The sequence below is a fragment of the Archocentrus centrarchus genome, chromosome 24, assembly GCF_007364275.1.
Source record: "Archocentrus centrarchus isolate MPI-CPG fArcCen1 chromosome 24, fArcCen1, whole genome shotgun sequence".
Lineage (NCBI taxonomy): Eukaryota > Metazoa > Chordata > Actinopteri > Cichliformes > Cichlidae > Archocentrus > Archocentrus centrarchus.
In genome coordinates, this window is record NC_044369.1 from 8,547,645 (window position 1) to 8,575,245 (window position 27,601).

A 27,601-nucleotide genomic window follows, 5' to 3' on the forward strand; every position below is an offset into this window, starting at 1 on the left:
TGGTTAAACACAGTGGAGATTAGTGTTTGATAACTGACAAAAAAAAAGCCAAATGGTCCTCTCACTTATTGTTTGACTGGTTTATACATTCATCAAAAGTTTTCACCAGAAAGGAACAAGAAGTACCTGTGCGCAGCGGTAAAACAGTTTGGTGACAAAAGGGTGATGAGAGGAAAAGCACAAGGTGTACAGAAGGACCGGAGAGTCCAGAGGCCTGCATCTGATGAACCCTGCAGTCATCCTGATTGTTGAAGCTGCATCATGTCACAAAGAGCAACTGTAGCGAGTTTAAAAGTACAAAAATTTTCTTTGAGTGCTACGTCGGCATAAGAGCAAAGTGGTTATGATTCTGTACAGGAAACAAGTAAGGCATCTTTGACAATAAAGCAAAGACAGGCGTGAGCAAGTAAAAAGGAACCAGCTGGAAACAGCTGGGTTTTTAAATTATTATTCAAATAACTGCATTTAAAAGATATCAGCATTCAGATCAGATTTTTTATGTCAGCTTTTTAGCTAAAGAAGAAAAGCACTCACATCAACTACCAATTTAGCTCATGTTTAACCCAGAGGAAACAACTCTGTCAGTAATTCAACAGATATGTGAGATGCTAACAAAGTAACAGTTTTTTTTGTGCAAATGCTGCCTTTCATCACACTGTTAAACAAAAAAAAAAAAAAGTGAAGGGAACACTCAATAATCACAGCATAACACAAAGTCAGTTAAACCGAGGTCCCTGAGATTCAAATTTGAAAATGGTAGGTCACATCGTTAGAGTTATCACATTGACAAGATTTTCAGAAAACTTGACCTTGAGGTCAAGGTCGATGAGATTCCAACTTGTCCAAGATTTTTAGAAGATGCATCTATGTATCAATTTGAAAAACCTAGGTGACATCATTCTCAAATTATTGCATTCAGAAAGTTGAAAGTTGGGTGATGACATTTCCCCCATTAGCCTTTTTAGGCTGAGGGGTAACAAGAAAAAGATAAAAAAAAAAAAAAATCAGTAAGAAGGAAGAGAGCGATGCTCTGTGGCCACCACCTGCCAAACCATCACCTTTTGGTGGGTTGTCTTGTTGAATCTCCAGTGCAACTGTTGCACTGGAAATGCTTCTTAACTGGACAGATTGATATGCCTGAAGTTTAACTGTCTTTGTGTTACATGATAATGATCAAGTATTCCCTTAATTTTTTGAGCACTGTATTTAAAGCAATATACCACAAATCCCAAAAATCTAGTTTTACCAAATCAAATGAATCCCTTACACAGGAGGATACAGAGTATGGCCTGTTTTCATGCATCATAGTGCCCTGGGTTATCTAGTCCATTTTATAGACTGCTGCATGGCTTTGGTCTCTGTTTTTTGTTTTTAAATCTAGTTCAGGTTTTAGAAGAGGTGACCAGAGTTAATTAATGTTCTCTGGTTATGAAAACTAGATCAATAAGTTGATCTACAGGAAAATTAATCAGTGATTATTTTGAAATCCTCCTTCTCAATTCTATGTATGTCATACACAGCATTAAATTAACACAATTTCACGTGAAACTGTTGGTTGGACAAAACAGATAAAGATGTAACCCTGGTGTGTTGGATATCATAACAAGTGCTTTACTGCATAGACCCAACAATAAACTGGTTAATTAACTAGCAGAATAATCAATAATGACAATCTTTCGCTGCAGCCTTAACATTGAACCTCAAGTCCATATGTACAGAAAAGCCACCACCTAAGCATTAAAACATCCACACAAAGAAAGCCAAAGCACAAATTCAGATTTGTCGAAGAGAATACGCCAGTGAGCACTGTAAATTTCACAGTATAAGATTTCCATAACTCAGACTTTACCTCTGAGTTTTCTGTTTGTGGGACTCAGTTACACGCATGCTTGTTACACCTGCCGGGATGCTCCAGCAAACTGTACAAACTCTGATTAAATACATGCTGTCATTACAAAGTGTAATCAAATCAGTTATGTTTCATTTTTCTGCATGATTTTTGGTTTGTTGGTTGGTTAATTTAAAGGTCCCGTTAATATTACAACCATGTTTAAGTACAGTTCCCATTGATTAAATGACCAGTTTGACAGTTTGTTCCTGTTTTTCTCAAGCCTTTTGATAATATAGTGGCAATATAGTGCAATCAGTCTTCCACGTGTTTAACTTGGGAAGTTCACCAGAAACCGTGCACAGTGTGTCAAAGATTCACCAGTGGCAGATCGCAGAATCCAGCTCTCAGTCTTTGCACATCATTTCTGTGAAGCACCTCTTCAGTCCTCTGAACAAGTTTTGTGGAAAGCAATGAAAATTCATTTGCATCTGAATTCTGATCTGACTACTGGGGTTCACCTCCGGCTCTAGCGCTACTGGGTGTCCAGGTATTTGAGGGGCCGCTTCCAGAGCTGTGTGGCTGAGCAGGAGCCTCGCTCTGATCCTTGGAGTCCTGCCGAGGAGGCCGGTGAGGCAGGCGAGAGCTGTGCACGATGTGGGCATCCAACATCTCCAGCAACAGGTCGTATAGAGGCACTATGTTCTTCATTTTCATGCAGTGGAGGTGGTCCATGCCTTTGTTACTGCACATTTGGAACAAAGTTAGACAAGGAGTTAACTTAATGACTTTTGATGAGGAAAGTTTGGTTAGATTGATGTATTTCATAACAATGCAGGGCTTTTAATAAAAATGGGCTCTAAAATAAACACTTCAAGAACTCTTTTTAAACAGTTAACATTCAGGCATTAACGGCATGATGTGGCATCCTGTTACCTGACATGGCGGATATGTGAAAGCAGCATGAGCAGGTGGGCGAGGCGGGTGTACTGCTGACGGAAGGTGAGGCCACTTTTGCCGATGGCCCACACCAGAGCATCCGTCACGCCGTCCAGGAGGCGCAGCAGCTTGGACCGGCTCTGCAGGTCCTCACCGCAGTCTGAGGAGCCGAGGCACATGTCTGACAAAGCAAACAGAAAGAATTACACTTTAGCACACTTTGAAAGGGTCTACACAGTCTTCTCCTTTCCCGCTGCCACATCTTTACTCTGATTATCGCTTTTCTCTTTATTCCATCATTTTCAAACCTTATCAGGATATTAAAATAGGAGTTTAATTGTGGAAGTTCTCATTAAAATAAATAAAACATTGAGAAATTTCTCACAGAAATAACTGTGGTAAGAAGGAGTTTATCAGAAGTGCATTAACCTTTTGTAAACTGTGCAAAAGCAATAATTGGATTTTTCATGCAGATATTTTGACTCGGCCACAGTGGGAAAAGAACAGACGGTACCAGTGACATTAAGTCTGTCTGCAGTCTTTTCAAAGTGACCCAGAGAGCCAGCATGTGCACCAGGACCCTGAGACTGAAGCAGCTAAATGGAATTCAACCATGATTTATTTACAGGGTGCATGAAAAAAAAAATGCACACAAAAGATTTATTTCCCTCAAAGGAAAATAACCAGGGCTGTAAATAAAAATATTTGTCAAGTGGGGTTTTATTTACTCAAGCGTAAAATACAACAGCCAGAAGCAACAGACTTCTGCTAAAGTAATACGAACTCTTTGCCTCAAATATACACGGATCAAAAGGTGCATACGCATGTAGTTCTCCCCCAAAGGCGCATTAAGAGCCTGTTCTTTCCCTACTGCGAAACTTTCAAATGTCTGTGGTAGCACAGACATTTGGTCACATCTGCTAAATACTGAGCTAGATTTATAATATAAAAAAAAAAAAAGACATATTGCCATGCAATATAATAAAAAATACAGGTTGTACCAACGTTTAGATAACCGAGGGCAATATGATGCATGAAAACAGACAATACTCTATATCCTCGTGTGTAAGGGATTCACTTGATTTCTTAAAACTAGATCAGATTGTGGTATATTTCTTTAAATACTTGCTCAAAAATGCCAAGTGTACAATTCGTACACAAGAACGCCGTCTCTCAGATGGTGCCATGTTTGTACATACCGGGCTGCCAGACACGCCCGGTCTCCTCCTTCAAGGAATATTTTTTAATTTAGAGAGGCCATTAAATTCTTTGAAATTTAACATTTGTTAGTTTCCAGTTTGAACATTTGCTTTGGTTAGAATCTATCTCTGATTTTTACCTGTGACAGCAGAAAGATAGTCCTCAAACTCATCTGTTTTTGGAACATTTTGATGTACTCTGCATTTTGTCAACAGGCTCAGCAGCTGACAAATTTTTTGAAGTTATTTAATGCGAAAAAAAAAATAATAATACAAATACACACTGATCAGTGTTTAATTGTATCTTCCATCAAACTGATGCATTTTCATAAACAGAATTAATCAAGAATGAATTAAGCTGTGATAATTCCCCACAGTCTTAAATACAGTAACTGAGAAGGACATCACTGTTCTGCCTAATCACATTTTAAGTATGTGACTAGACACCGGCCACACACATAAGTTACCTTTAATTACAAAAAGCTCTTTCAAACTATATTTCACCATTTAACATTTGTACATACAGTGGTCTAGCAAGCAGTTTATTGCCCAACGCTGCACCAGGCTGACGCTCTCTCTCACCAGGCTGAGAATTTCCTGAGCATACTTTAATTTTATCCAACACATTCACAAAAAAAAAAAAAAAAAAAAAAAGAAAATCGATATTTTCGATCATTTCGACTTTACCTGCTTGTTTTTGCCTGGTGAAAGATGACACGCTGAAAGGACTGTTCCCCAACATGTCAAAGCTATCCACTATTGGCCCCACCCTACTTGTACACGCAGCCAACACTGAGCATTTATTCAAGGATTCTTTATTGTCATTCGCATCATTTACATGCACTGGAACAAAATTTCTGTCCTCAGGTCCCAGTGCTGCCCTTAAAGAAAAATAAATATAAATAAAAAGTTCAGCACAATGGAATGAATAAAGACTGACGAGCGCAACCGTACGAAAGAAATGGCAATGAATGATCTCATGATGCTGTTGGTTGAAGGCCCGCCACAGTCACACTTGGACTTTGACACTGCAGTGATGCGTTGGGATGCACTGAAGAAGCGGCGCATCACCATGTGAACTAAAAGACTAGAGTATCTAGAGCCACATACATGTAATAAAGAAAACAACTATTTGATTGCATTTCAGTTACTCCAAAATGCTCCTAAATTTCAACATTTTAGCCTCAAAATTGCTAAATTTTTTATGGGCCCCGACTTGTGTCGGACTCCTTTCACAAGGTTTTACAGCCTCCTCCTGAGTAAATAGACATGGACACCCAGCATATTGACAACTGAGGCAAACAGCAGCCAGCCTACACTCACTACAGACAAACAGCAGCCAGAGTTGTTTGTCCTACAGTGGCTACCGTAGCCAGAGTTTCGCACTTAAATTGGGAGAGGTAAGAAAACAGAATTTAGTTGACTGCAATCTACGGACATCGAGCAGTAAGATTTTACAAACTGTACCTTTAAGACTACCTGTTAGACAAAAGAAACACACTCTACCCCACATTTAGTTTGTTGGGATCTGGTCACCTAAATGCATCTGACACAAGTAATCACGTGGCTTTCTTCTACAGTACATCCTGCTTTCAATTTAAAAAAAATAAAACAGTGAGAACATGACAGACATTCTGATCCACACTTTAGCTCTGACTCTCTGTAAAATAAACTGAGTAATATTTATTTAACGCCTCAATTTTTTTTTTTTTTTTATTCTGAGGCTTAAGGGTTAAACAGCTGTTCAGTCAACAAAGTCAGACAAGAGTGTGACTTCACTTGTGGAGGCAATTAAAAAGAAGACATTAATGATCTCACCAGAGAGGTCCTGACCACCTGCTGCTCTGAGCATTTAGCAGAACCACCGAGTCCTCACAGCAGAGACTCAAACTATACACAGTGTTCCCAGTGGGGGCTTTCACTGCTAGTTATTGGGCTTATAGCTTTTGCTTACCGTGCAGGCTCACACGCTAAGACACCAATCTAACACCCCACTGTGGGTTCACACTCTGGAGACAAATACGGTCTCAGTCTCACCTAAGCACATGCAGTACATCACACACAGAGAGGACCTCATGTCCGCCCACACTCGTGAACACACAAACACGCTCACTCACTGGCGTTGAGGAGGACCATGGCCTTGAGGCAGACGAACTCCTCCCTCTGCAGCTTGAGCTCTCTCACCCTGGTTGTGGCAGCTATCAGCATGTCAAAGATCTCCACAAAGCCTTGAACGCAGCTCCCCTCTTCTCTAGAAAGACAAACAGAGCCAGTTATTTAATCACATCCCCCTCTTGATTTTTACCTACCTAAATTATCCAGACATAGCACAGATATAACTCCCACCAAGATGAAATGGATGATTTGACATGTGGCAGCTGATGTAACTCTGAAGAAGAACAAGAAACTACCGACATCTCTCAGTTAGCAGAAAAGACCCACAAAAAAATAGAATAGGTTTTAGCCTGCTGTTAGTCCCCAGATATTATGACATGATGTCATAATATCTGATGTAACTAAGAACCATCAGGAGCCTAAGACGTGTCTGTGTGCCAAAGTTGATTGCTCAACTCCAGATAGTCTAGGAGGAGTTCACTGACACTGAAACAAACACACAGAGATTTGGGGTATTATAGTACGATATTAAGTGTAAGTATGATGGGAACCACTAATAACTTTAGGCATTCCTTTGTTTACAAGCAAGCTCCTCTAATCATGCTACTGAAAGGAGGTTTCGGAGGTGGTACCTGCTCAGGCTGAGGTCAGGGCAGAAGATGAGTTTCCCTGGATGGTCCACTGACCTCCACATCAGTCCGATCATCAGCACCTCCAGCCAGCAGCACTCCAACAGATGGACCTGGTCTACAAGGCTAAGCTCGACAAACCCTGAGGAAAGGCACAACTGTGAGCAGATGAAGCATATCACAGAAACCTGAGGTTTTTTTGGTAATGAACTTTGTTCAGCCATGGATGAGTGTAAAGAGCAAATAAGCAGCAGCATGAGGTCATATGAGAAACAGGATGTAAACAAGCATTTTTTTTCCTCCTCCTACTTGTCTGTAAATGCAGAAACAGAAAGCTGAGATAAAAATATCCAAACAATAAATTCTCAATAGTTAAAATATACAAACAGTAGAGAGGTTTGTCAAAAAAAATAAAAATAAAATAAGATAAAGTCCACCTTTTAACAGCAGTGCCATTAGGAGTAATTTGATTAAAGAACCAGCAGGAAGCAAAAGTTAAAAAATGTTACATTTTAGTGTCTGCTTTCTAAAATATGCTGATTGTGAGGAACCCCTTCTGAATTGATAATAAACTGTCATACACTGTTTCCAGAATTACAATTAGTAATTATCTGCTAATTTACAAATATTTAATTCCAGATAATTTTAGTAGTCACTCTGACCTGTCACTGTGCTGAACCCAGCAGGGAATGCAGCTTAGGTTATTAATTTGGATTTCTGTTTAATGTGAATTCCTCTTTAAGCAGGCAGCACATTTGCAACAGACAGCAATAGATTTTTTTTTCAGTTTTTACTAATTTATCCAAGTTAATAATAACTGATAGCAAACTGTCTTATTGCTGTTTTGTCACCATGGTCACAAACCAAAGTTGCTTTGAAGATGGTGACAAAACTGCAAGTGGTCACGATAATTTTGGTCGTGCTGCAGTCTCCAAGCACTGTTTTCTTTAGTGCAACTATAGCACAAGATTCAGAACCTGGCCAAAATTTCATAGATTTGAAACAGAAATTAACAGATGTTTGGCATCTTTGCTTTTTATCTAAGAATATAAACAGAACACAACAATCTCCTATTGCAAAGAGATGTCGCATTCATGCTTGTCGGCGCAGACTCACTCAGATTGACTGCAATATCATGACTGCATCTGTCTGCGTTCATAAATTTGATGGCAATCTTTTGCGAAACTTGCCCAACCTGTCAGAGTTACGGCAGTCAGTCAGCCAGCCAGTTGCTGCGTGTGTAAAAATTCAATGCAATGACCGAGTTTTCCTTGTAGCAACAAGAATGCTGTCCTAGTTTTACTCCACTGTAACGGAGCCATTAGGTTGATAGATTCCTGTAGATGATGCCAAGTTGTGATTCTACCATTTGCAGCTTCATCAGTAATCCAGAGCAGACTGCCTTTTTCCATGAACAGTTCTTGTTATCCCGCTGCATCCTCAGATTTCTTTTATTGGCTGACCGGAGTGGAAACCGATGTAGTCCTCAGCTGTCGTAGCGGCACCATAAGCTTTGATCAGAACCGTCACTCTGAATGTTTTTTGCAAAATTCTCAACAGTCATGTCAGATTCAAAGTCACAGAGATCACCCCCCGATCCCCAACTTCAAGTTCAATATGAACACCTGCACTACTGCCACAAAACTGAATGAATAAATGATAAATTTATAATGATAAAGTGCTAAATTCTGAACAGGCAGCAGAAAACTCATATGAGTCTAATTAGACCCAGGCTGTGACAACAAAGAGCACACAAACCATTTACTTTAGCATGAAATTAAACATTTGTCTGTCATAATGAGGAACTCTACTTTTTCAGGCTTTAACTGGCTCAAGTCTCCACATGCTCCAAACAGAATTAATCAACAAGGTTAATAAATGTACAGAAATCCACACTCTGTGATACACCGTTATGTCACAGCTCATTACCAGACTCCAATTCCAACACTGGTACTCGGTTTCACAGGCTCACACGCCAAATAAAGCAGAGACAAATGACTGTCTTGAGACAGTGAAATGTTCTGCAAGAAGGAGAAAATACACAGATCTGACATCATTAAAGCAATTTTATACTGATGCTGCAGACAGACGTTTTGTATAATCTTAAACTAATCACATATCTCACTTCAAGCAAGATAAAAACAGCTATTACAGGACCACTCTGAAGTTTTGGCACTTTGAGTGCTCCTGTTTTATAAAGAAAAGCTTGCTTATTTTCATTTAATCCAATATTCAACTGATCAGAAATGCTGTAAAGGATTAAAAGTTACATTTATAAGTCATAAGTCATTTACGTTTGTTAATGGAACATCTACAAACATCTGCATCAGGGGTGCCCAAACTCGGCGGGCCGCTCCGGCCCCGCCCCCTTCTTCCGGTCAGCAAATTGATGTCAAAAATAAGATACAATTTGGCCCTTTAAGTTACTTTTTTTGACTTTTCGCCTTCCCCTCCAATTAAGAGAGTTAAGCAAACTAACTTGAAGGGCCAAATTGTATGTTATTTTTTACATCCATTCGCAGACCAGAAGGGGGTGGGGCCAGAAGCGGCCCATGGGCCGCAAGTTTGGGCACCCCTGATCTACATCTACAGAGTATCTGTATATGAAGTATGGGGCTATGGCGAAAAGATGATGAGATTAGTTTTAAAAAAAGACTAGATGGAAAGGAAATTTTCACCAATGTTTGTAAAAAGTAATATTATGCATTTTGTCTTTAGTTCAGGGAGAAGTAGGGCTGTCATAATAGATTTTCTTTTCACGTTTAAATACTGTAACTGTATTATTGTGATATATATACACTTACCAGTCATTTTGTCACATATACCTGCTGAAATGTTTGTTAATGCAAACATCTTATTAGCCAATAACATGGCAGCAACTCAATGCATTTAGGCATGTAGACATGGTCAAGTTGACCTGCTGAAGTTCAAACTGAGCATCAGAATGAGGAAGAAAGGTGACTTAAGTGACTTTGAATTTGGCACATTTGTTGGTGACAGACAGGCTGGTCTGAATATTTCAGAAACTGCTGATCTACTGGGATTTTTCACACAACTATCTCTAGGGTTTATAGAAAATGGTCTAAAAAAGAGGAAATATCCAGCAGTTCTCTGAGTGAATATGCCTTGTTCATGTCAGAGGAGAATGGGCAGATTGTTTGGAACTGACAGGAAGGCAACAGTAACTCAAATAACCACTTGTTACAACCCAAGTATGCAGAAAAGTCTCTCTGAAAGCACATTATGTCAAACCTTGAAACAGATGGGCTACAAGCAGCAGAAGACCACACCGGGTGCCACTCCTGTCAGCTAGGAACAGGAAACTAAGATTAAAGTTCACAGGAGTGCACCGAAATTGGACAAGAGATGACTGGAAAAATATTGCCTGGTCTGATGAGTCTAACATTCAGATGGCAGAGTCAGAATGTGGCACAAACAACATAAAAGCATGGATCCATCCTGCCTTGTATCAGAGGTCCAGGTCAATGGTGTGGGAGACATTTTCTTAGCACAACATGGGCCTCTTAGCACCATCTGAGTATTGTTTAAACACCATCACATACTTGCGTCTTGGTGCTGATCATGTCCATTCCTTTATGACCACAACTATACTGCACTAACCATACCATCTTCTAATGGCTGCTTCCAGCAAGAGAACACACCATGTCACAAAGCTCAACTCAAACTGGTTTCTTGAACATGACAATGAACGCTGTACTCAGATGGCCTCCACAGTCACCAGATCCATCTCCACTAGAGCACCTTTGAGATACGTTGGAACAGGAGAGTCAAATCTGCAGAAACTGACCTTCTTCCCAAAAAGCCAATCACCTGCTTTAAAAAAAGGCAGACTCTGGGAACCATAGGAGCCAATCATGTTGATATCCCCTCAAAGTTACAATATGAAGCGCCCCTTTTCTTCTATTCTAGTCTATTCTAGAATTACTTTGTTCATAACATGAATTAGCATGGCATTTGTTTAATTGTTCTTCTGGCCAAAGACTTTGTGTCAGCACTCTAGACTGAGCCATTAATGCATACTGCCATGCTGCAACTTGATGTAACTTTGCACATGTACAATAGAAGAAAATCTGCAGGTAAGATGATTTTTAAACCTTATTTTGGACCAAAGTCATCAAACTAAATGTTTTTTTTGTTTGTTTGATTACATTTGACTGGTGATTTCATAGATGCATTTTTCCCCCAACTGATCACTGAAATTGCAGTTATGATTCTCCAAATACATTTGAATTTTTTTGTTGACCTGAAATAACTTGCAGAAATATTACAAGATGCCTACCGAGTGGCACGACTTTTTTGTAGTTCACAACAACTGAATCAAGTTAGTTCACAAAACTTTCCCTATTTTAAATAATCCTAGAGCAACTGAAACATTTTTTTAGATATAAATGTTTCTATTTTTTTTTTTTTTTTAATGCACACCTGGAATCTTTTTGGCCCAGCTGATCATGTGAACCAGCTCCTTATCAGCCAGGTTGGTGAGCAACATCATAATGCTTGCTTCAGTCAGCGGGCTCTTCATGTCCTTCATGAGATGGATCTCTGGCGGCTCTGCCTCCAATATCCGCTCAATCAGCTGCTCTGGGGTCAGTTCAGGTTGTTGGGGCTCATTTAATGAACCCTCAGATGGTCCACCCTTTGGTTTGGTTGCTTTGTTCTGTGAGGACAGACGGATTACTCGCCTTGGCTGCGAGTTCCTGCAGTTTCCACGCTCTTTTCTAATACCTGGGAGAAACACAGCAAGTGTTAATTTACAGCAGACATTTACCCTTGTTCCAGACTGTACATATCTGTTGAATGTTACTATTGTTTTCTATATATGCTTGCAAGGTTTTCGGGGTTTTGTTTTTAATATCCTCTGTGGATTTAACACACCAACAGGCGCAAAAAAAAAAAAAAAATGGCAAGCAGCAAGTTCATCAGTAAATGACAAAAATCACTGGACAGGCTAGCAGGATCTGGCACTGAGTAGTTCCTGCTTGGAAAAATAAAATTTTTGAATAAACTGAAATCTCCGTTTAGGTTTCAGCAATCCCATCTACTTCAAACAGATGTTGAAGAGATTCCTTTTACATGGGAACGATTAAAAAGGGCCACTAATGGCTTTTAGAGTCAGATCACATTTCAGATCACATGGAGGAAAAACACTGGAACCACATAAAAGTGTAATGAACGAACAACACCGTGATTAAACTTGATGTCTCCCCAGAACCTGATCTGTGTATGTCTTATAGTAATTAATTATTGATACAACTTATATCCCTGCATCAGTGGATACCCATTTCATCTTCTTGAGTTTTAACAGAAATACTAAAACACAAGAATAAAGACTTATTTTAATTAAATGCACATTAATAGGCACATACATAATGCAATATAAAACAATGTTACAAAATACTAAAATATACAATTTGTTCATTTTGTCCTTGATTTTGTTCATAATGGAAACACAGTCCCAAGGTCATGTTGTTGTATGATTCTACAGAAAAATAAAAAGTGAAATAAAATAATAAACTAAACTTATTTACTCTATTTTTGAGTTTTAGCTCACAGCCCCAGTTTCTTGTGACTGTTTTAATCAACAATTAAACAACAGACATTACAAATAATAAAATAACTGAAATTTGCAGTATTTTTGCTGCATTTTCTCCAGCAGACAGAAGATGTGGATGCTTCATATTTAGCATTTTCATCTTCTGTAATAACGTACTGCATCGTTATCTTCCAAGCATTTTCTTTCCAAGTGTGTGAAACTGTTTGAGACCCAAAAGCAATATCCTCCCCTCTGTTTGTTTTCAATCAAACTTTCCAGATCTTACTCCCAGCTTTGCTTAGCGTTTCAAAGTTGTCAGTTACTTTTTTAAAATATGTTATCAAAAATTAAATCAAACATCATCACATTATTACATTTAGGGCTGCAGCAATTTGAATAACTTCAATAACTCAGCGCAAATTGCTTTCTTCGATGCTTCATTTAATCCATGAATCTATAGCGATTAGGCGTCACCATGTAAGTGCGAGCGTTTCAGCCACATTTGCAACTAAAAATAGACCTGCAATAGAAACGGATTCAGGAGCACGTGTGTAGAAAAAGAAAAAAAAAAAAAAGTATTATAACATTAACCCTGTGTAGGCTGAGACGCTGTAAACAGTTCATCTTAAAGAACCTGTGTTTTTTCTATTTTGAATATTTATTATTGCTCATTTATAAGAAAAGTATTTCTTATCCAATTACTCAATTCAATGGAATAATCGATAGAATACACGATTACTAAAATAATTACTAAAGGTTGCAGCCCTAATCACATGACAATGCTATTTAAGTAACGATCAGAAGAGCATGTTGTAAAACAGCGAGGCCACCTGGTTAAAGTTTAATCCAGAAAAAGAAAATGAATACGGTTTGATGGAAACTAACAAATATGAAAAATATTATACATAATCACACTAACCACATTTGGTCATGCCAACTTCATAGCATTTGCGAAGGCGACATGCCTGACAGCTCTTACGACGGTTCTTGTCTATAGTGCACTGATTGGTTGCTGGGCAGATGTATTCATTGTGTCCTAAAACAAATGAGAGAGAAAAAAAAAGGGGGTGGGGGGGTCATGAATATATTAAATACATTACAAGAAGTAAAATACTATCAAAAGCTATATCCCTGCACAACACATGGGCAGACTGAGAATTTCCAGCTTGTGCAACCTGCAACATGATAGTCTGCAAAAGAGCACTGATGGAAGCAGTCCTCTGGGGTCGAGTCTCACCCTCTCTCTATACCGTGGTCACTTTGCTCACAAAGGCTTAGTTTGCACATGCAACTCAAAATACACCAATTAAATGTATTTATAATAAATTGATAAAAATCACAGAGTGCAGCTGCAGGGCTGTGTGCATGTTTTACTGATGGCAGCTCTAGTGTGAGTTTTCAAAAGAAAACCCAAAAAAAAAAAAAAAACCTTTGGTCATGTTAGCAGACAGGCTGCATATAAAGCCCTGCTTTCAGATAAGAGCAAACATTGCAGTGAACACACTGCATTCCAGTGTATTCACATCTAACTTTAGTTTAACATGCTACAATTTGGTAAACAGACCTAAATGCACAGCAAATGGGTTTAATAGATTGCACTAGTTTTAACTTGTATTTGCTCAAAAGCCAAAGTATTGCACAACACAAGACAGAGTCACGATGGAGCTAAATTAAAGCTTAAACAACAGACAAGTTTTTAGCTTCAACTTATCATTATGAAGTAAATTTTGATCATAAAGTTAATGCTTGATGCCACACCATGCAGCTTTGTTCCAGGGAAGCCTCTGACTAGGAAATTCTGTCTGCCAACAAGTACAAAAAGCCCTGGAAAACTGGAGGTTTAACTGCACAGTCAAAAAGAGGGTGGTGCCTTTCTTCCCAGATAGGTGTCAGTAGCATCCTCCAGGTAACAACCAGAGGAGCCAGAGTGAAAATAGCTCCAGTGTGTGTCCTCCAAAATACAGGCAGGAGAAATGATACTGTGGCTTTGCAGGAAACAGCTGAGAGCCAATTACTGGATAAATCTCAAGGGGAAAAGGAGGTCCTGGAGGCCTTTTTAGGAAAATGAAATTTTGGATGGGTAGACAAGACCATCACAGAACACATGAAAGTCAGTGAAACTGTATTGTGTCCAGCTGTGTTGTGGCCAGAGTTATCACAAATGGTTATCACAAATTTATACTTGAACATGGAACTAATATAATTAATATTAAGCATAAGAATAAAAAGAGCAGATTTACTCCAAAATATTAAAGATAAGGACGGGAATTATAGTGACCACCAATAGGTTTTGTTCAGATGGTCAAAACATCCACTGCCAGAGCCATGAGGTGCAGCAGTGGTGAATCCCAGCCATCAGACTGGAGCTGTGTGCAGACCTGCTTGTACTGCATATACTGTGAGAAAGTAAATCTGTGTCAGCACTGTCAGCCATTTAAACAGGAACATCTAGAAATCAGCAGCAAGGTCTGGGGTAGGAGGTTAGTCAGTAAGGGATAAATATTTGGGTGGGAACATGCACAAGCAGGAACATTTGGAAATGAACAAGGAGTCTTGTGGATATTAATATCAATTCACTGAGCATTTCTCATTCACTGACCTCTTTTCACTCTGTGTGTTTAATTTCATCATTAGTTATTATTAATCTCCGTCTCTCTTCTACAGCATGTCTTTTCTCTCCCCTCATCCCCAACCAGTCACAGCAGATGACTGCCCCTCCCTGAGCCTGTTTCTGCTGGAGGTTTCTTCCTGTTAAAAGGGAGTTTTTCCTTCCCACTGTTGCCAAGTGCTGCTCATAGGGGGTCATTTTGATTGTTGGGTTTTCTCTGTAATTATTGTAGGGTCTAGGGCTGGGCAATATATCGAGTTTTTAATATCGATATATTTTCATACGCAATATATACGATGAGACAATATCGTTTATATCGATATAGTCTATGTCGTGTTACAATCACACCGGTTCACCTTTCTCTTATCCCAGTTTGTCTCTGCACAACGTCACACTGCCCCGCGTCTCTCCCTCACCGCTTCACCCGTAAATCATGCAGGAAGCGACAGCGTGGCAGTGTCGCCAACTTAGCGACTTTTTCCGGTGATGTCGGCCACTTTTGGAGAGTTTTGGAAACCTGAAATCCTCCGCTGTCGCCGTGTTTTGTGTACATACAGCCTTCATACTTTGGCATCACTCGGACCCCAAGGAGTACCTGGCTGTTGGTTTGTACCGTAAGTCATGTGACGAAAGTGGGACTTTTTTGAGGATGCAGCCGCATTGAGCGGGTGGGCCCGTTGCTGTGATACGTCAGCGCATATATCTATGGATTTACTGAGCTGGCTAGAATTGTGCTGACTGAAGGATGGAATTTTGTTCATTCAGTCTGTTTACATGTTGTATTATTTGCACAGACTACTAGATGTACAGGAGTACACACAGGAGGAAGTACTTTGGTGAAGTCTACTTCACTGCAGACTGGCTTTTTAAAGAATAAGTCAGCCTTTTGCTATTTTTACTCTGTATCTTTTCTGTTTACATTTTAATAGCACAGCTGTGAGTCTTTTGCTATGGAGGAAAAAAGCATTAATTTATTTGAGGAGTGTTATTATTTAAATATGCCAATAGTTGATTTTTGAGCAATTTCTCATGTACAGCGACAGCTGAATGATAATAAAAGTGTCTGTGTGACATTTGGGACATGTAGCTTTGACTCTGAAGTGCCTTTTTGTTTATACCTTTTGGGAAGAAAAAAATATCAAGATATACATCGTATATCGTCATTCAGCTAAAAAACAGAGATATTATTTTTGGTCCATAACACCCAGCCCTTGTAGGGTCTTTACCTTACAATATAAAGCGCCTTGAGGAGAATGTTTGTTGTGATTTGGCGCTATATAAATGAAACTGAATTGAATTGAACTTTTAAAATTAGAGAAGAATAGTATAGTTTGGAGGGAAACAAACAATGGTGACACAGAGAACAACAAAAATAGCACAGCAAAAAGAAACAGCAACCAACAAGACATAAGTTTGAACCTGAGGGAGGCATTCAGTGAAAGTTTAAGGATTTAAGCGGATTAAAAAAAGTGAGATTTCTCATGCATCATTAGACCTGTAAGAAACAAAACCTGGGTCTTTAACCTACTACAGCCCAATGCTTTAAAACAGAAAACAACCAGGGTTTTGCAACAGTAACAAGTCTTTGGGAGACTACAACCATCTTTAGCTACCGAATTTTATGTAAATTTGTGCAAATCTTACTTCACACGCTGCAGTGGGAATTACCGAAGTGTGAGATCAGTGTGGCATATGAAAAGAAAAGGAAAAAAAGTCCAGGGGGGACCAGAGGAATAATTTTGTAGCTGTTGACATGTTTTACTGGATTAAATACAATTTTGATCCAACAGCTGGTCAAATATTTCAGTCTAGATCAAAGTGGTTGTAAAAAAAAAAAAAAAAAGTATGAAAATGTGGTAAAAGTTCAATTAAAACATGTTAAAAGCAGTTCAATATAAGCAAAGATCTTTTATGTTTTGTCTCTAACCTTGAATGCTCCTCTTGAAGAAGGCTTTACATCCTTCACATGACCAGACTCCATAGTGGTAGCCGGAAGCATAGTCATGGCACACAGCACAATAGTGGAGGTCTGCCTTTCCACCTGATGACACCATGCCTTCCTCACTCTCCTGGGAATGCCTCCTCACGCTCTTGCTATCAGACAGTTTTGAGTCATGATTTGTTCCCAAGAGAAAAACATGTAGATTAAGTATGGAAAACAGCTGATTAAATGTACTGCATACATCATTACATCATTAGTATGTTTACAGAGTATTATTTTTGGCTCGATGTAGCCATTGCTGCCTTGTTATAGCCTTTGTTGCAAAAGAAAAAAAAACAGCATGATTTGGAAAGACAATAAAACGTTGTAAAACAACTACAGTAAATAACACATTTAGTATTCATAAAATAATAGTTAGCTAGCCTACTACTGATTAAATAGCATAGCAGATTCAGAGTGTCACTCCATCCTACCTAGCTGTTACAGCACTGTCCCACGGAGGCTGGACTGTTTGGCCTTGCTGGGGTCGGCTCTGGGGGCAGTGCAGCGTAATGGGTGTCCCCACACGGCCGTGGCTAGGCCAAAATAAAGAGGCGCTTAGTGATTGATGGACAGAGGAACAGTCTGAAATGCTGGGACCAGCATAACTAAAGATAGTTGGACTGTAAAAAGGTATGGTGGTGAAGTCATGGCCAAGGTCAGTATACGGCGAATGGATGCAAATGGGCTGGCTCGTTTCACGGGACAGACCAGGAGAAGAGGAGCTGAGGATCGAGGCGAGAGCATGGCTACCAGTTCGACTGGAGTCCACCTCCTGGAGCTGCAGCAGTTTCTCGGATGACGAGGCAGCGGCCATCACGACAGCAAATGCTTCTAACAGTATCAGTTGAATTACTACATTACCGACAACTGAAAAGTGGAATAGAAAAACAACAGAGATAGCAGATCTACCTCCACAGGCCAGAAAAGTTTCAGAGCTCATATGGTGAGCTGTCAAAGCGAACGTCAATTCTTAAACGGTTTTTACTTGGTTTTGATTCTGCTCCGTGTGACTGAATGTCCTCGTGAAACAGTCCAGAAGATGGAGATGACAGGAAAGGAGTCTAAGACAGGGTAGGGAGGGATGTTCAGTACTCCGTCTCAGTCCTGCCATGAGTTTCTCATCATTAAAGAGCAGCAGAACTTTCCACCTGGACAAGAAAGAAAAAGAAATAGGTTGATCTTCTACAATATAGAATGCTGTAAGAAATTCATATTTCAGCTACAATCATTTGTTCTTATTTTACCAAACCTTCATACTTAACTCATCTGAGAGTACAGTCAATTTATAGAAAACAGTGATAAAACTGAAGAAGCTAGTATGAGAACCTTAAGCTTGGCGTACTCTGACGCAGATGTCAGGCAATATTTTAGACCACAGTGCTTTAGTTTTTCTTATGAGCTTGCTAAAGTGCTAAGATCAATGCTAAATTATGACCACTGGCTTCATAAAATTGCTGAAGAACTTGAAAACAGATGATTGTTGTGCTGAAGAAGTTATTAACGCTGACTTTGTCATTTTTATTTAATAAAAATAATTTTTGGTGCATTTTTCAACTTTAATCACTTATTAGGGTCCAATCACCCCTCCTAACTGGCTGAGCTCACCCTATCTCTAAGAGTGAGCGCCCACATACCTTTCACTGGCAGCTTATTTTTGCCACCTATATTGTAGCTGCATTTATTTTCCAAAGCACAGTGTTAATACACAAGTGAACAAGCGAAATATCCCCAGTTCAGTAACAGGAGGAGGGCATCCGGCATAAAAATCTGTTAAATCAAGTGACCTGTTTTGGTGGCCCCTTCTAAATAATGCCAAAAGTAGCTTCATTTTAGATTTATTCATGTATTTTTGTTTTACTAAATTTCTTACAGCATATCAATCAAACTCCATACTAAATTTTAATATGGCCAGCATATTGCTTGAAAAACCTTTAGAAAACAGATAGTTCTGTCAAATTATGGAGGGGCAATTCCCAACTGTTTTCAGTCAAAGTTGGTACACAGTGTTTCTACCTTTGTGGCATAAAGCCCACTCCCGTAAGTCATTACTTATCCAGGAAAAAAAGCCTCCAATATCAGAGAAAAGTAACAAATCTCTGGCAGTAGCTGGAGGCTTATTCTGCAAGTAAAATGAGCACTGCTAAAGAAATGACAGTAACTGAACTCACAAAGCTGCAACTATCATGAGTGGCCATTAATTATTTTAGAGCTTTTGAAAGAAGCCGGGGTGAAGCTGCTCCTACTGCTGTGAAAACATACTGAGAAATAAAGCCAGAAAAAAAAACAATAATGTTTTCAGGTCTTCCTTGTTGTGAAGACCTCCAGGAATTTTATAAAGAAATGAAAGCTATGACTTCTGCTGTGGAAGTTTTGCAAAAAATGACAGACAAAAAAATTTTCTGATGCCATCTTTCACTTCACTGAAGAGACATGGACACATTACAGGCCTGTGGACACTGAAAGATGAACAATGTACATAAACAATATACAGCAGTTCAGAAAGCAATCCAATTTTTAGATTTACCTCAAAGTTGCTAAAATTATTTTCAAGATGATCAGTTTTCAGGACTATAGACAAGGTTCTTATTCAACTAAAGTGTACAAGAAAAAGCTTATTAACGTCATCTCAAGAGACAGTTTGTGAGACAACCCCCCAAACCCAAAGACAATCATGTCTACAATTACACTATATTGCCAGAAATATTTGCTTGTCTGCCTTCACACACGTATGAACTTCAGTGACATCACACCCTTATTCCATAGGGTTTAATATGATGTCGGTCCACCCTTTGAAGCACTTAAAGTTCCTTTCACTGTGAATAAGGGGCCAAGCCAAGCTCCTGAAAAACAACCCCATACCATAATACTCCCTCCACCAAACTTTACACTTGGCACAATGCAGTCTGACAAGTTGCGTTCTCCTGGCAGCCGCCAAACCCAGACTCGTCTATTAGATTGGAATAACAAATCTGTTTGGCAGAGAACACATCTCCACTGACTGCTCTAGAGTCCAATGGCAGCATGCTTTACACTATTGCATCCAATGCTTTGCATTGTGCTTGGTGATGTAAGGCTTGGATGCAGCTGCTTGGCCATGGAAACCCATTCCATGAAGTTTTCTACGTACTGTTCTTGAGCTAACCTGAAGGCCACATGATGTTTAGTGGTCTGTATTAATTAATTGCAGAAAGTTGGTGACCTCTGCACACTATGTGCCTCAGCATCCACTGACCTGTGATTTTATGTGGCTTACCACTGCATGGCTGAGTTGCTGTTGTTCCCAATCACTTCCGCTTCGGTATAATGCCATTAACAGCTGACTGCGGGATATTTAGTAGCGAGGAAATTTCACAACTGGACTTGTTGCACAGGCAGCATCCTATCATGGTACCATTAATTCACTAAGTTCTTGCAAGCAACCCGTTCTTTCACAAAGGGTTTTTAAAGCAGTCTGTTTACCTAGGTGCTTGGTTTATACACCTAGAAGTGGAAGTGATTGGAACACATGAATTCAATGATTTGAATGGGTGAGTGAGTATTTTTGTCAATATACACTATATTGCCAAAAATATTCACTAACCCAATGGGGTAGTAGCAGGGGGTACAAAAACTTAAAGTTACAGTGTGTAAAATCTCACCACTAAATTGCATATTTTAATCTGTGTTCTTACCCCTCCCAATCAAAGTGCATAACCCTAGCTATGGTGGCCGTCGTAGGACAAACACCTCTGTCAGCTGTTCATCTGTAGTAATTGTAAGTTGTTAGCCCGTTGTTTACGGGCTGGTGTGTACTTCCATTTACTCTGGAGTAGGCTGTAAAACTTTGTGAAAGGAGTCCGATATGAGTCCATGAGTCAGTGAAGCTCACCTCTGACCAATGACAGCGATGTTGAAATGAGATTAAGTATGTCCTGAACTGTTTTTGCCACTATTAGTTAACATTAGTTAAAGGTTCTTTGAAGCTGATCTTAAACTGTTGGACTCGGGACACTTAGTTAATGAACTATCATATGATGTGAAAATGTAATCGAACTGTTTGTGAGGAGTGTGAGTTTTACAACACTCAAGTCTAACATTAGCTGGCATGTTAACTTAAAACCAGCTGTTGTTGTTTAACTGGCTCGCTGTCCGGAGACGGGAGGGCAACATGTCTAATCTGCTGACAATAATTAATCGCGACAATATCAGGAATAAAAAAAACACTTTTTATGCACTATTCCATGTGTTAGAGCCCTGACCTTAGTTCAGGAGATGAGGCTTGAGGTGAGGAGGAAGAGGATGAAATGGAAATGAGGGAAGAGAGCGTGCAGTGGTGGAGAAGAAAATATACTTGTGCAAAATGTTAATGTTAAATGGCCATAACCAGTTTGAAAGAGCTATTTATGATCTTTAAATTAAAAGTACCTTATAAGGTGTACTAAGTATGAGGCCGGTCTCTGGCACCATACATAAAACGTGATTAGGCAGAACAGCGATGTCCACTGTGTTTAAAATGGCCAGGCAGCATTGTAGCTTCCAAAAACCGGTGCTCGCTCCTGTGTATGCATTTTTAATAGATTAATTCTAACATCAGGAGGACATGCAGGAAATGGCCTGGGGCAGACTTGAACCTGGGCCCTTACAGCAGCCTTTCAGCATATTGGTCACATGCACTAACTGCCAAGTTATACTGGCACTCAAGGGATGGTGTTTAATGGTACGGTTTCTCTTCAAATTAAAACTGTTTTAATTAATATGTTTCAACAAAGTGTCAAATTACATTATGATGAACTCCTAAGAAATCCCCATTGTGGGGATCAATAAAGTATCATCATCAGATACACGCACTATTTTCCAGTCAAAAAGCTTGAAAAAGCCACTAAGCTGCACAGAGATAAATCATATTACTCTAACCCATAAGCAAATAAAAGATAAAACTTTACCTTCTCCAGTGAATGTGTTTGAATGTATAAATAAGCAACTGTTGGAGAGCATATCAATGTATTTGTTCTCACAGCTTGTTCTCGCTGCCCCCAGGTGTCCAAAAAAAAAAAAGAGTTGATGAATTTGTGGCTGAAACCCAATTAGCATTTTTATAAATACTAAATGCATACTTTAAGGATATTCACAGATGTCTAGTATAACTGAGCCATGAACATGCTTATTTGCTCCCAAATTTGCCTTGAAATACAAAGTACAGCAGCAGCAAGGCTCACTGAATACTGGATGAAGTTTTATTAAGATATCTGGCTGTGTAGATTCTCAGTTATCCAGGTCATAGTAGTCTCTGGAGCTTGAAAAAGAGTTGATGTTGAACACATGTGCCCCCTTCACACCTGGGCACATGTGTTCAAGCACATGATCAATAGAGGGTCATAACCACCTCCAGGGGACTACGCCCACAGGGGTTTAAATACCTGGGTCTCTCCACCATTTGGTTGAGAACTGAAGAAGCCTTTCGGATGAGAGGTGAAACGTCTTCAAGAAACAAAAAGAAGTCCAGTCGCCTTTTTTCAAGCTCCAGAGATTAAGATATCTGGTTTGACAAAGTACCCATTCTTTAACTGATGACAGACAGTGGGTTCTTCTATAGGTTTATGAATCTTCCCTGACATCTACACCGACTGAATGACAGAAAATAGAAGACTTCGAGCTATTCTTTGAGGTTTAATTGCACTGGTTGCCAGCGCATCTGTTTCTCCTTAATATGTGGGGAATGATTTATGATTTAAAGCATCCACTGGATAACAAAAACCTATACTCAATAACAAATTGATGTGAGGATTCTGTGCACAACCTGCAGCTGCATATGCTGCTCAAAGCATTAAAAAAAAAAAAAAAAAGAACACAAGTTGACATCTTCAACTAATCTCTCAGAGTTTCCAGTGACCTTGTGTCTATAGATGGTTATTGTTCCTCCTCAAACAGATGAGTCACATTAAAAGATTGCAGCAAGGTTTTTCTTCTTTAATTACCATTTGTGGCTAAAAGCAGATGTGAAAGAGTTTTTGTTTCCTTTGAAGCTTTGACCTTGCGTTCAGACTTCCTCATCATTACACTCTCTAGGAGTTTATTGTGGGAGAAACCCTCCCTGTGCATCCTGCAGCTACTAATATCAACTCACACAGTTATAAGGCTTTAAATGTAAAGTCAAGCAGTTGGGAAATGTTACTAAAGGACCCTTATCACTAGTTCTGTGTCTCCAACTAATTCTGTTACAGGATCAGAAAGCAGCAATGACAAAAACTGTAGCACTGAGAGAGAAAACGGGGGTTAATATTTTAAGGTTTTTTGTCAAATGGTGGAACAGATTTCCTGCCATCTGTAAAACCCCACTTTCATGTCTGTGGGCTTAAAAACCATTCTGATAGTGTGCTTTTTGTGTCAGTCCTCTAAAGGGCAGAGAAAAAAAAACATCCTCAAGGAAAATGCATTTTTATTTCATCAGGTCCATCTGAAGCAACTATAATGGAAGCTTGTTTCTGCCATTGAATTTTTTTTTTTTTCCTGGACATTTCCAGTTAGGTATCTCAAAACGTTGACAAAATAATAGTTTAGAAATTACATCACTTCTTTTCTCCATCTTTAAAAACATAAATGAAGAGGTGTCAAAGCTGATTTTTAATTTGTAGTGAATAAGGACAGCTAAAGCAGCGCTTCAGTTCATTGAGGTTTGTGGGCTTTCGGTTTGTGTGGCATTCTCCTGTCCCTTTGCTGGGACATCCACTGCTGAGAAGATGGGCAGCTGTCTGAATGTTTTCCACTTGTGAATCATCTTCCTCACTGTGCAACAGTGTATAACAGACTGTTTGGAAATGGCATTATAACTCTTCCCAAATTGATGGGCAGTAACAATTGCTTCTTTAAGTTTACTGCTGATGTCTTTTCCTCCTTGGCATTGTGTTGACATGTGACATTGCAAGCTGCTAAAATGTCTGCATTTATAGAGGTGCTCACACTTGCTGATGATCAGTTAATCAAGTGCATTTCATTAGCAGCACCTGGCTACTACTTCCCTCTTAATTCCTAAGGAAACAGTAAGAGTGTACTTAGTTTTTCCACACAGTACTTCTGCATTTTGGTTTTATTTTTGTTACATAGAGAAATGGCACAATATAAACTAAGAATATGTCCCTCCCTGACAAAGAGAGAGACAGAGAGAGAGAGAGAGAGAGAGAGAGAGAGAGAGAGAGAGAGGGACTAATTGTTCCCAGCTATTAGCCAGAATACACAAAATCTCAAGATCATGTCATTTTCCCATCCTAAACTCTTACAGCCTCCCTAAAAATCAGGCAGATCGAAATGGACTTTAAACAGATTTGCAAAAATATGTCGTGCCTTACTGTACACAGTAAATAAGTGAGGATGTCGGAGTAGGACAGTGACAGAATATGAAAAATATTTCACATGAACTGCACCAGAAAGGTGTTTTTTTTCTCAGATGATATGCAGATTATTTTCAGAAGCACATGAAACACTTGGCAAAGATTAGAACATATCATCTGGAGCTTCTTAGCACCGCTTGCTCAGTTAAACACTAATTAACTCGTTTATTTATTCACCCTGTACACTTTAAATTAATCCTGACTGCAGTGAATTTTTATGCGCGAACCTTCAGGGTTTATTTATACAACATGATCCACATGGGCTTATCCAGCAGTATCTAAATATGGATAAAGATCTGTAAACATGAAGGGTGACCTCTGAATTTATTGTAATCTAAGACTAATCTAAGACACTGCTAACTCTACCTGCCTGACAACATCACAAGATGAACAAAATCCTGACACTACAAACTGACAGTGGTCAGTCTGAAGAAATAGGAGCTGTTGTGCTAGAAGTAATAAGTAAAACTAGAAGTTGTGTCATTTCTTTCCCCAGTTTCTGAGTCGTTGTAGTTATTTGGACCTACAGTATCACGCCTTCAAGTAATCTGAAGGACATGCATTAGAAAAACAGTTCCAGTCAGTATTAGTTGTATTTGTTTCCTATTGGCATTTTAGGGGCAGTAATAGTGGTCTATTCTATAACTATCGAGTGTGAAGATTTTATATATATATATATATATATATATATATATATATATATATATATATATATATATATATATAGTAGCACTGTTGACTCAAATCACTGTGTTCACAAATAAGATGGCATCTAGCCATGTCAGTGGCCAATATTTAGCATTTACCGCTGATTTGTTTTCTTGGCACAAAGAGTTGATAAAAAAGGGGGAAAAAAAGGGAAAAAAGATATTGTTATCAGCTTCACCTATCTATGAAATTGTTATTATTTTAAACATCAGTATCCAACCAGAATTTCACGACTGATGCATCTCTAATTTTAGGTACCATTTCCCTGATGCTAAACAACAAAATCAAAGTCAAATGCATTTGTATAGCACTACTCAGACACAAGGTGATTCACAGTACTTTACAGAGTGTTAGAATAAGACAAAAAAAAAAAACATGTAAAACATATGCGTACAGGGCATGATATAAAACATGCAAAAATCATGACAGAAATAGAAGAACAATAATTGGACATAAAGAATAAACAAGACTAGAGTTGCTTCCCGTGTTCACAGATCTCAAGTGCGTATACACCACACTACTACTACTACTACTACTACTACTACTACTACTACTACTACTACTACTAATACTGTGAATACAATGGTCACAGAGAATCCAGTCTCTAATTCAGTGCTTGGTGACTTTAAATATTAATTTCCTTATACACCCATACCTTTACACAACTTAACATTTACACAACATAACTGATCACTGCAGTCATTTTCATACTATCTGAAAATTATGTGTTGAATTAATAATTCCTGTTATCATTTTCCTCAGACCAAGTTGGGGTCTTCAAATATCTGGTTCTGTCTGACAAACAGTGTAAAATGCAAGATAAAGCATTAAATCCTCAGACATGAAATAAATGTTATATTTGCTGTTAAAATCACCGTCAACTGTTGAACCGTCAGCAATCAGGACTTAGCAGGTCAGAGCTAACAAAACTTTAAACAAAAGAAAAAAAATGCACCAAAAACAACTCTGAAAAAAAAAAATATCAAGGAAAATGAAGTATTATTTCTTACCTGCTGTGCCAGGGAAAAGATAATAAGTATCATTTATATATTGACACCAGAACTAGCTGCTTATTTAAATAGATTATCCTGGGAATAACTCCATGAATGAGTTGATGGGGAGAATCTCGTATGACAGAGGGAAGGAAATCCTTCCTGTGAGCGTGACTGCAGCAGAGCAGACAGCTGGCTGATAGCAGCTGTTTGTTTACACAGTGATAAGTGCTTTTTGATGTGGCCTTGTGTTCACTTGTTTAAATGCAAAACACTACAAAAGTGCACACAAAATACAGAAATGAGACCCCCTGCAGCCCTAATGATCCCAGGATACACTGGAGACTGTAAAGGAACTATTAAGACTGGTGAACACTGGTGACTATTTGGGTACTAATAATCTCTCTGCAGTTATATCAGAGCGATCTTAAACTCTTAAAGAAGCTTTTCAAAGGTCGAACAAATCTAGTTAAGATCTTCATATGATTATTTTAAAATACCCAGGTGGGCTAAAGTCTCGATTAAAAGCTGATTAGTCTGTGTAATGATTTATTGCTGGAGTTCTGCCACCTGTTAACGAGTCTGTATTTTATGCGCTTTCTAATACACGCAGTTAAAGGCCTTGTATAAATCCTTGTATAAATCTGAGGGACGGCTGGGACTCTGCGCAGTCTTGGACTGGACAGTCTGCTTTAAAACGGATATGCCGTGTTTAAACGCGTATGAAATAACATACCTGTTCCTCCAGAAACACCAACAGCAGGGGAAAGTTTTCAGGCTGACCGCACCAAGTCCCGCAGCGGTGTCACGCGTGGGCAGAGGTGTAAAATGAAGTGTTAAAGAGGGCTGTCATGAACCACTTATAACGTCCAAGGTCTGTGTCCACCGACAGCCCCGCTGTACCGATGTGAGCCGCGGGTTTCAGCTTGGAGGACAACGAACCGCTGCGTGTGGGGAAATGGCTTCAAGCGACACCGAGTAAGGTGCGCAAGTTCCGGTTGAGGCCTTCAAAATAAAACAACTTACCCTTATAAAGGTTAAAAAAAAATGTGGAAAATTACTTGTTTTATGTTAGAAGTATTTAATTATTGTTACAGGACTTTTTTATTTCTGGTTCAATCAGCTGCTTTTTACCCTAAAGATGAAAATAAATGTCACTTTTGCTGTTTGTTTGGTTAGAATTATTGTACACTTGGTTACAGTGCCTCTAGTCTCTGATTTCCCTTACTGCAAATAATGAAGCCTAAGATTTGTGCCACAGCTACATAAATTTTCATGTTCCACTGTCAAGGAACAAAATTTGCACAAGTGTAACACACATAATGATACAATGTCCCACTAGGGTGGCCAGATCCTAACAAATAAAATGTGGGGCAAAAGAGTATGTTTGTATGGAACAATATAAGCCACAATGGGCTGAGAGGTACTGTCAAATTTGACTCTTTCTAACTTAATAGATACATACACAAAAATTACACAGGTTAAGGGTTTGGCATTGATCAAATGAAGATGACAAATGTTCATTTTTCTCAACTTCTTATAAGCATAAATGGAAGTTAAAATGTGTCATTGTGGTCCAATGTAATGTGAAAGTCTTTTTTGTTGTTGTTGTTGTTGTTTTTTTTATTTCAGCTGCTGGTCTGGCTCCCAGAGTTGGCATGTGGCATTTTCTGTGGGGTGA

The 27,601-nt window shown here is 39.0% G+C and overlaps 1 protein-coding gene across 1 annotated transcript; it reads right to left on the reverse strand.

The window, feature by feature from the left end:
• esr2a (estrogen receptor 2a) lies at window positions 1-26,799 on the reverse strand. The gene is made up of 9 exons (XM_030721015.1): window positions 26,657-26,799; window positions 17,288-18,004; window positions 16,800-16,966; window positions 13,184-13,300; window positions 11,154-11,456; window positions 6,714-6,852; window positions 6,084-6,217; window positions 2,765-2,948; window positions 1-2,573 (listed from the first exon to the last, which is right to left on the reverse strand). The coding sequence occupies exons 2-9, from the start codon at window positions 17,794-17,796 to the stop codon at window positions 2,336-2,338; spliced, it is 1,791 nt and encodes a 596-aa protein (XP_030576875.1). The 5' UTR covers window positions 17,797-18,004; window positions 26,657-26,799; the 3' UTR covers window positions 1-2,335.
• Window positions 26,800-27,601: the final 802 nt, after the last annotated feature.

Excerpts from the sequence above, each read along its gene's own strand:
- esr2a (XM_030721015.1), bottom strand. The coding sequence starts at position 17,796 with ATGAGCTCTGAAACTTTTCTGGCCTGTGGAGGTAGATCTGCTATCTCT. Across the intron at positions 16,967-17,287 it reads GACAGTGCTGTAACAGCTAG|CAAGAGCGTGAGGAGGCATT; the intron begins GTAGGATGGAGT and ends ACTGTCTGATAG. Across the intron at positions 2,574-2,764 it reads TCACATATCCGCCATGTCAG|TAACAAAGGCATGGACCACC; the intron begins GTAACAGGATGC and ends CCAAATGTGCAG.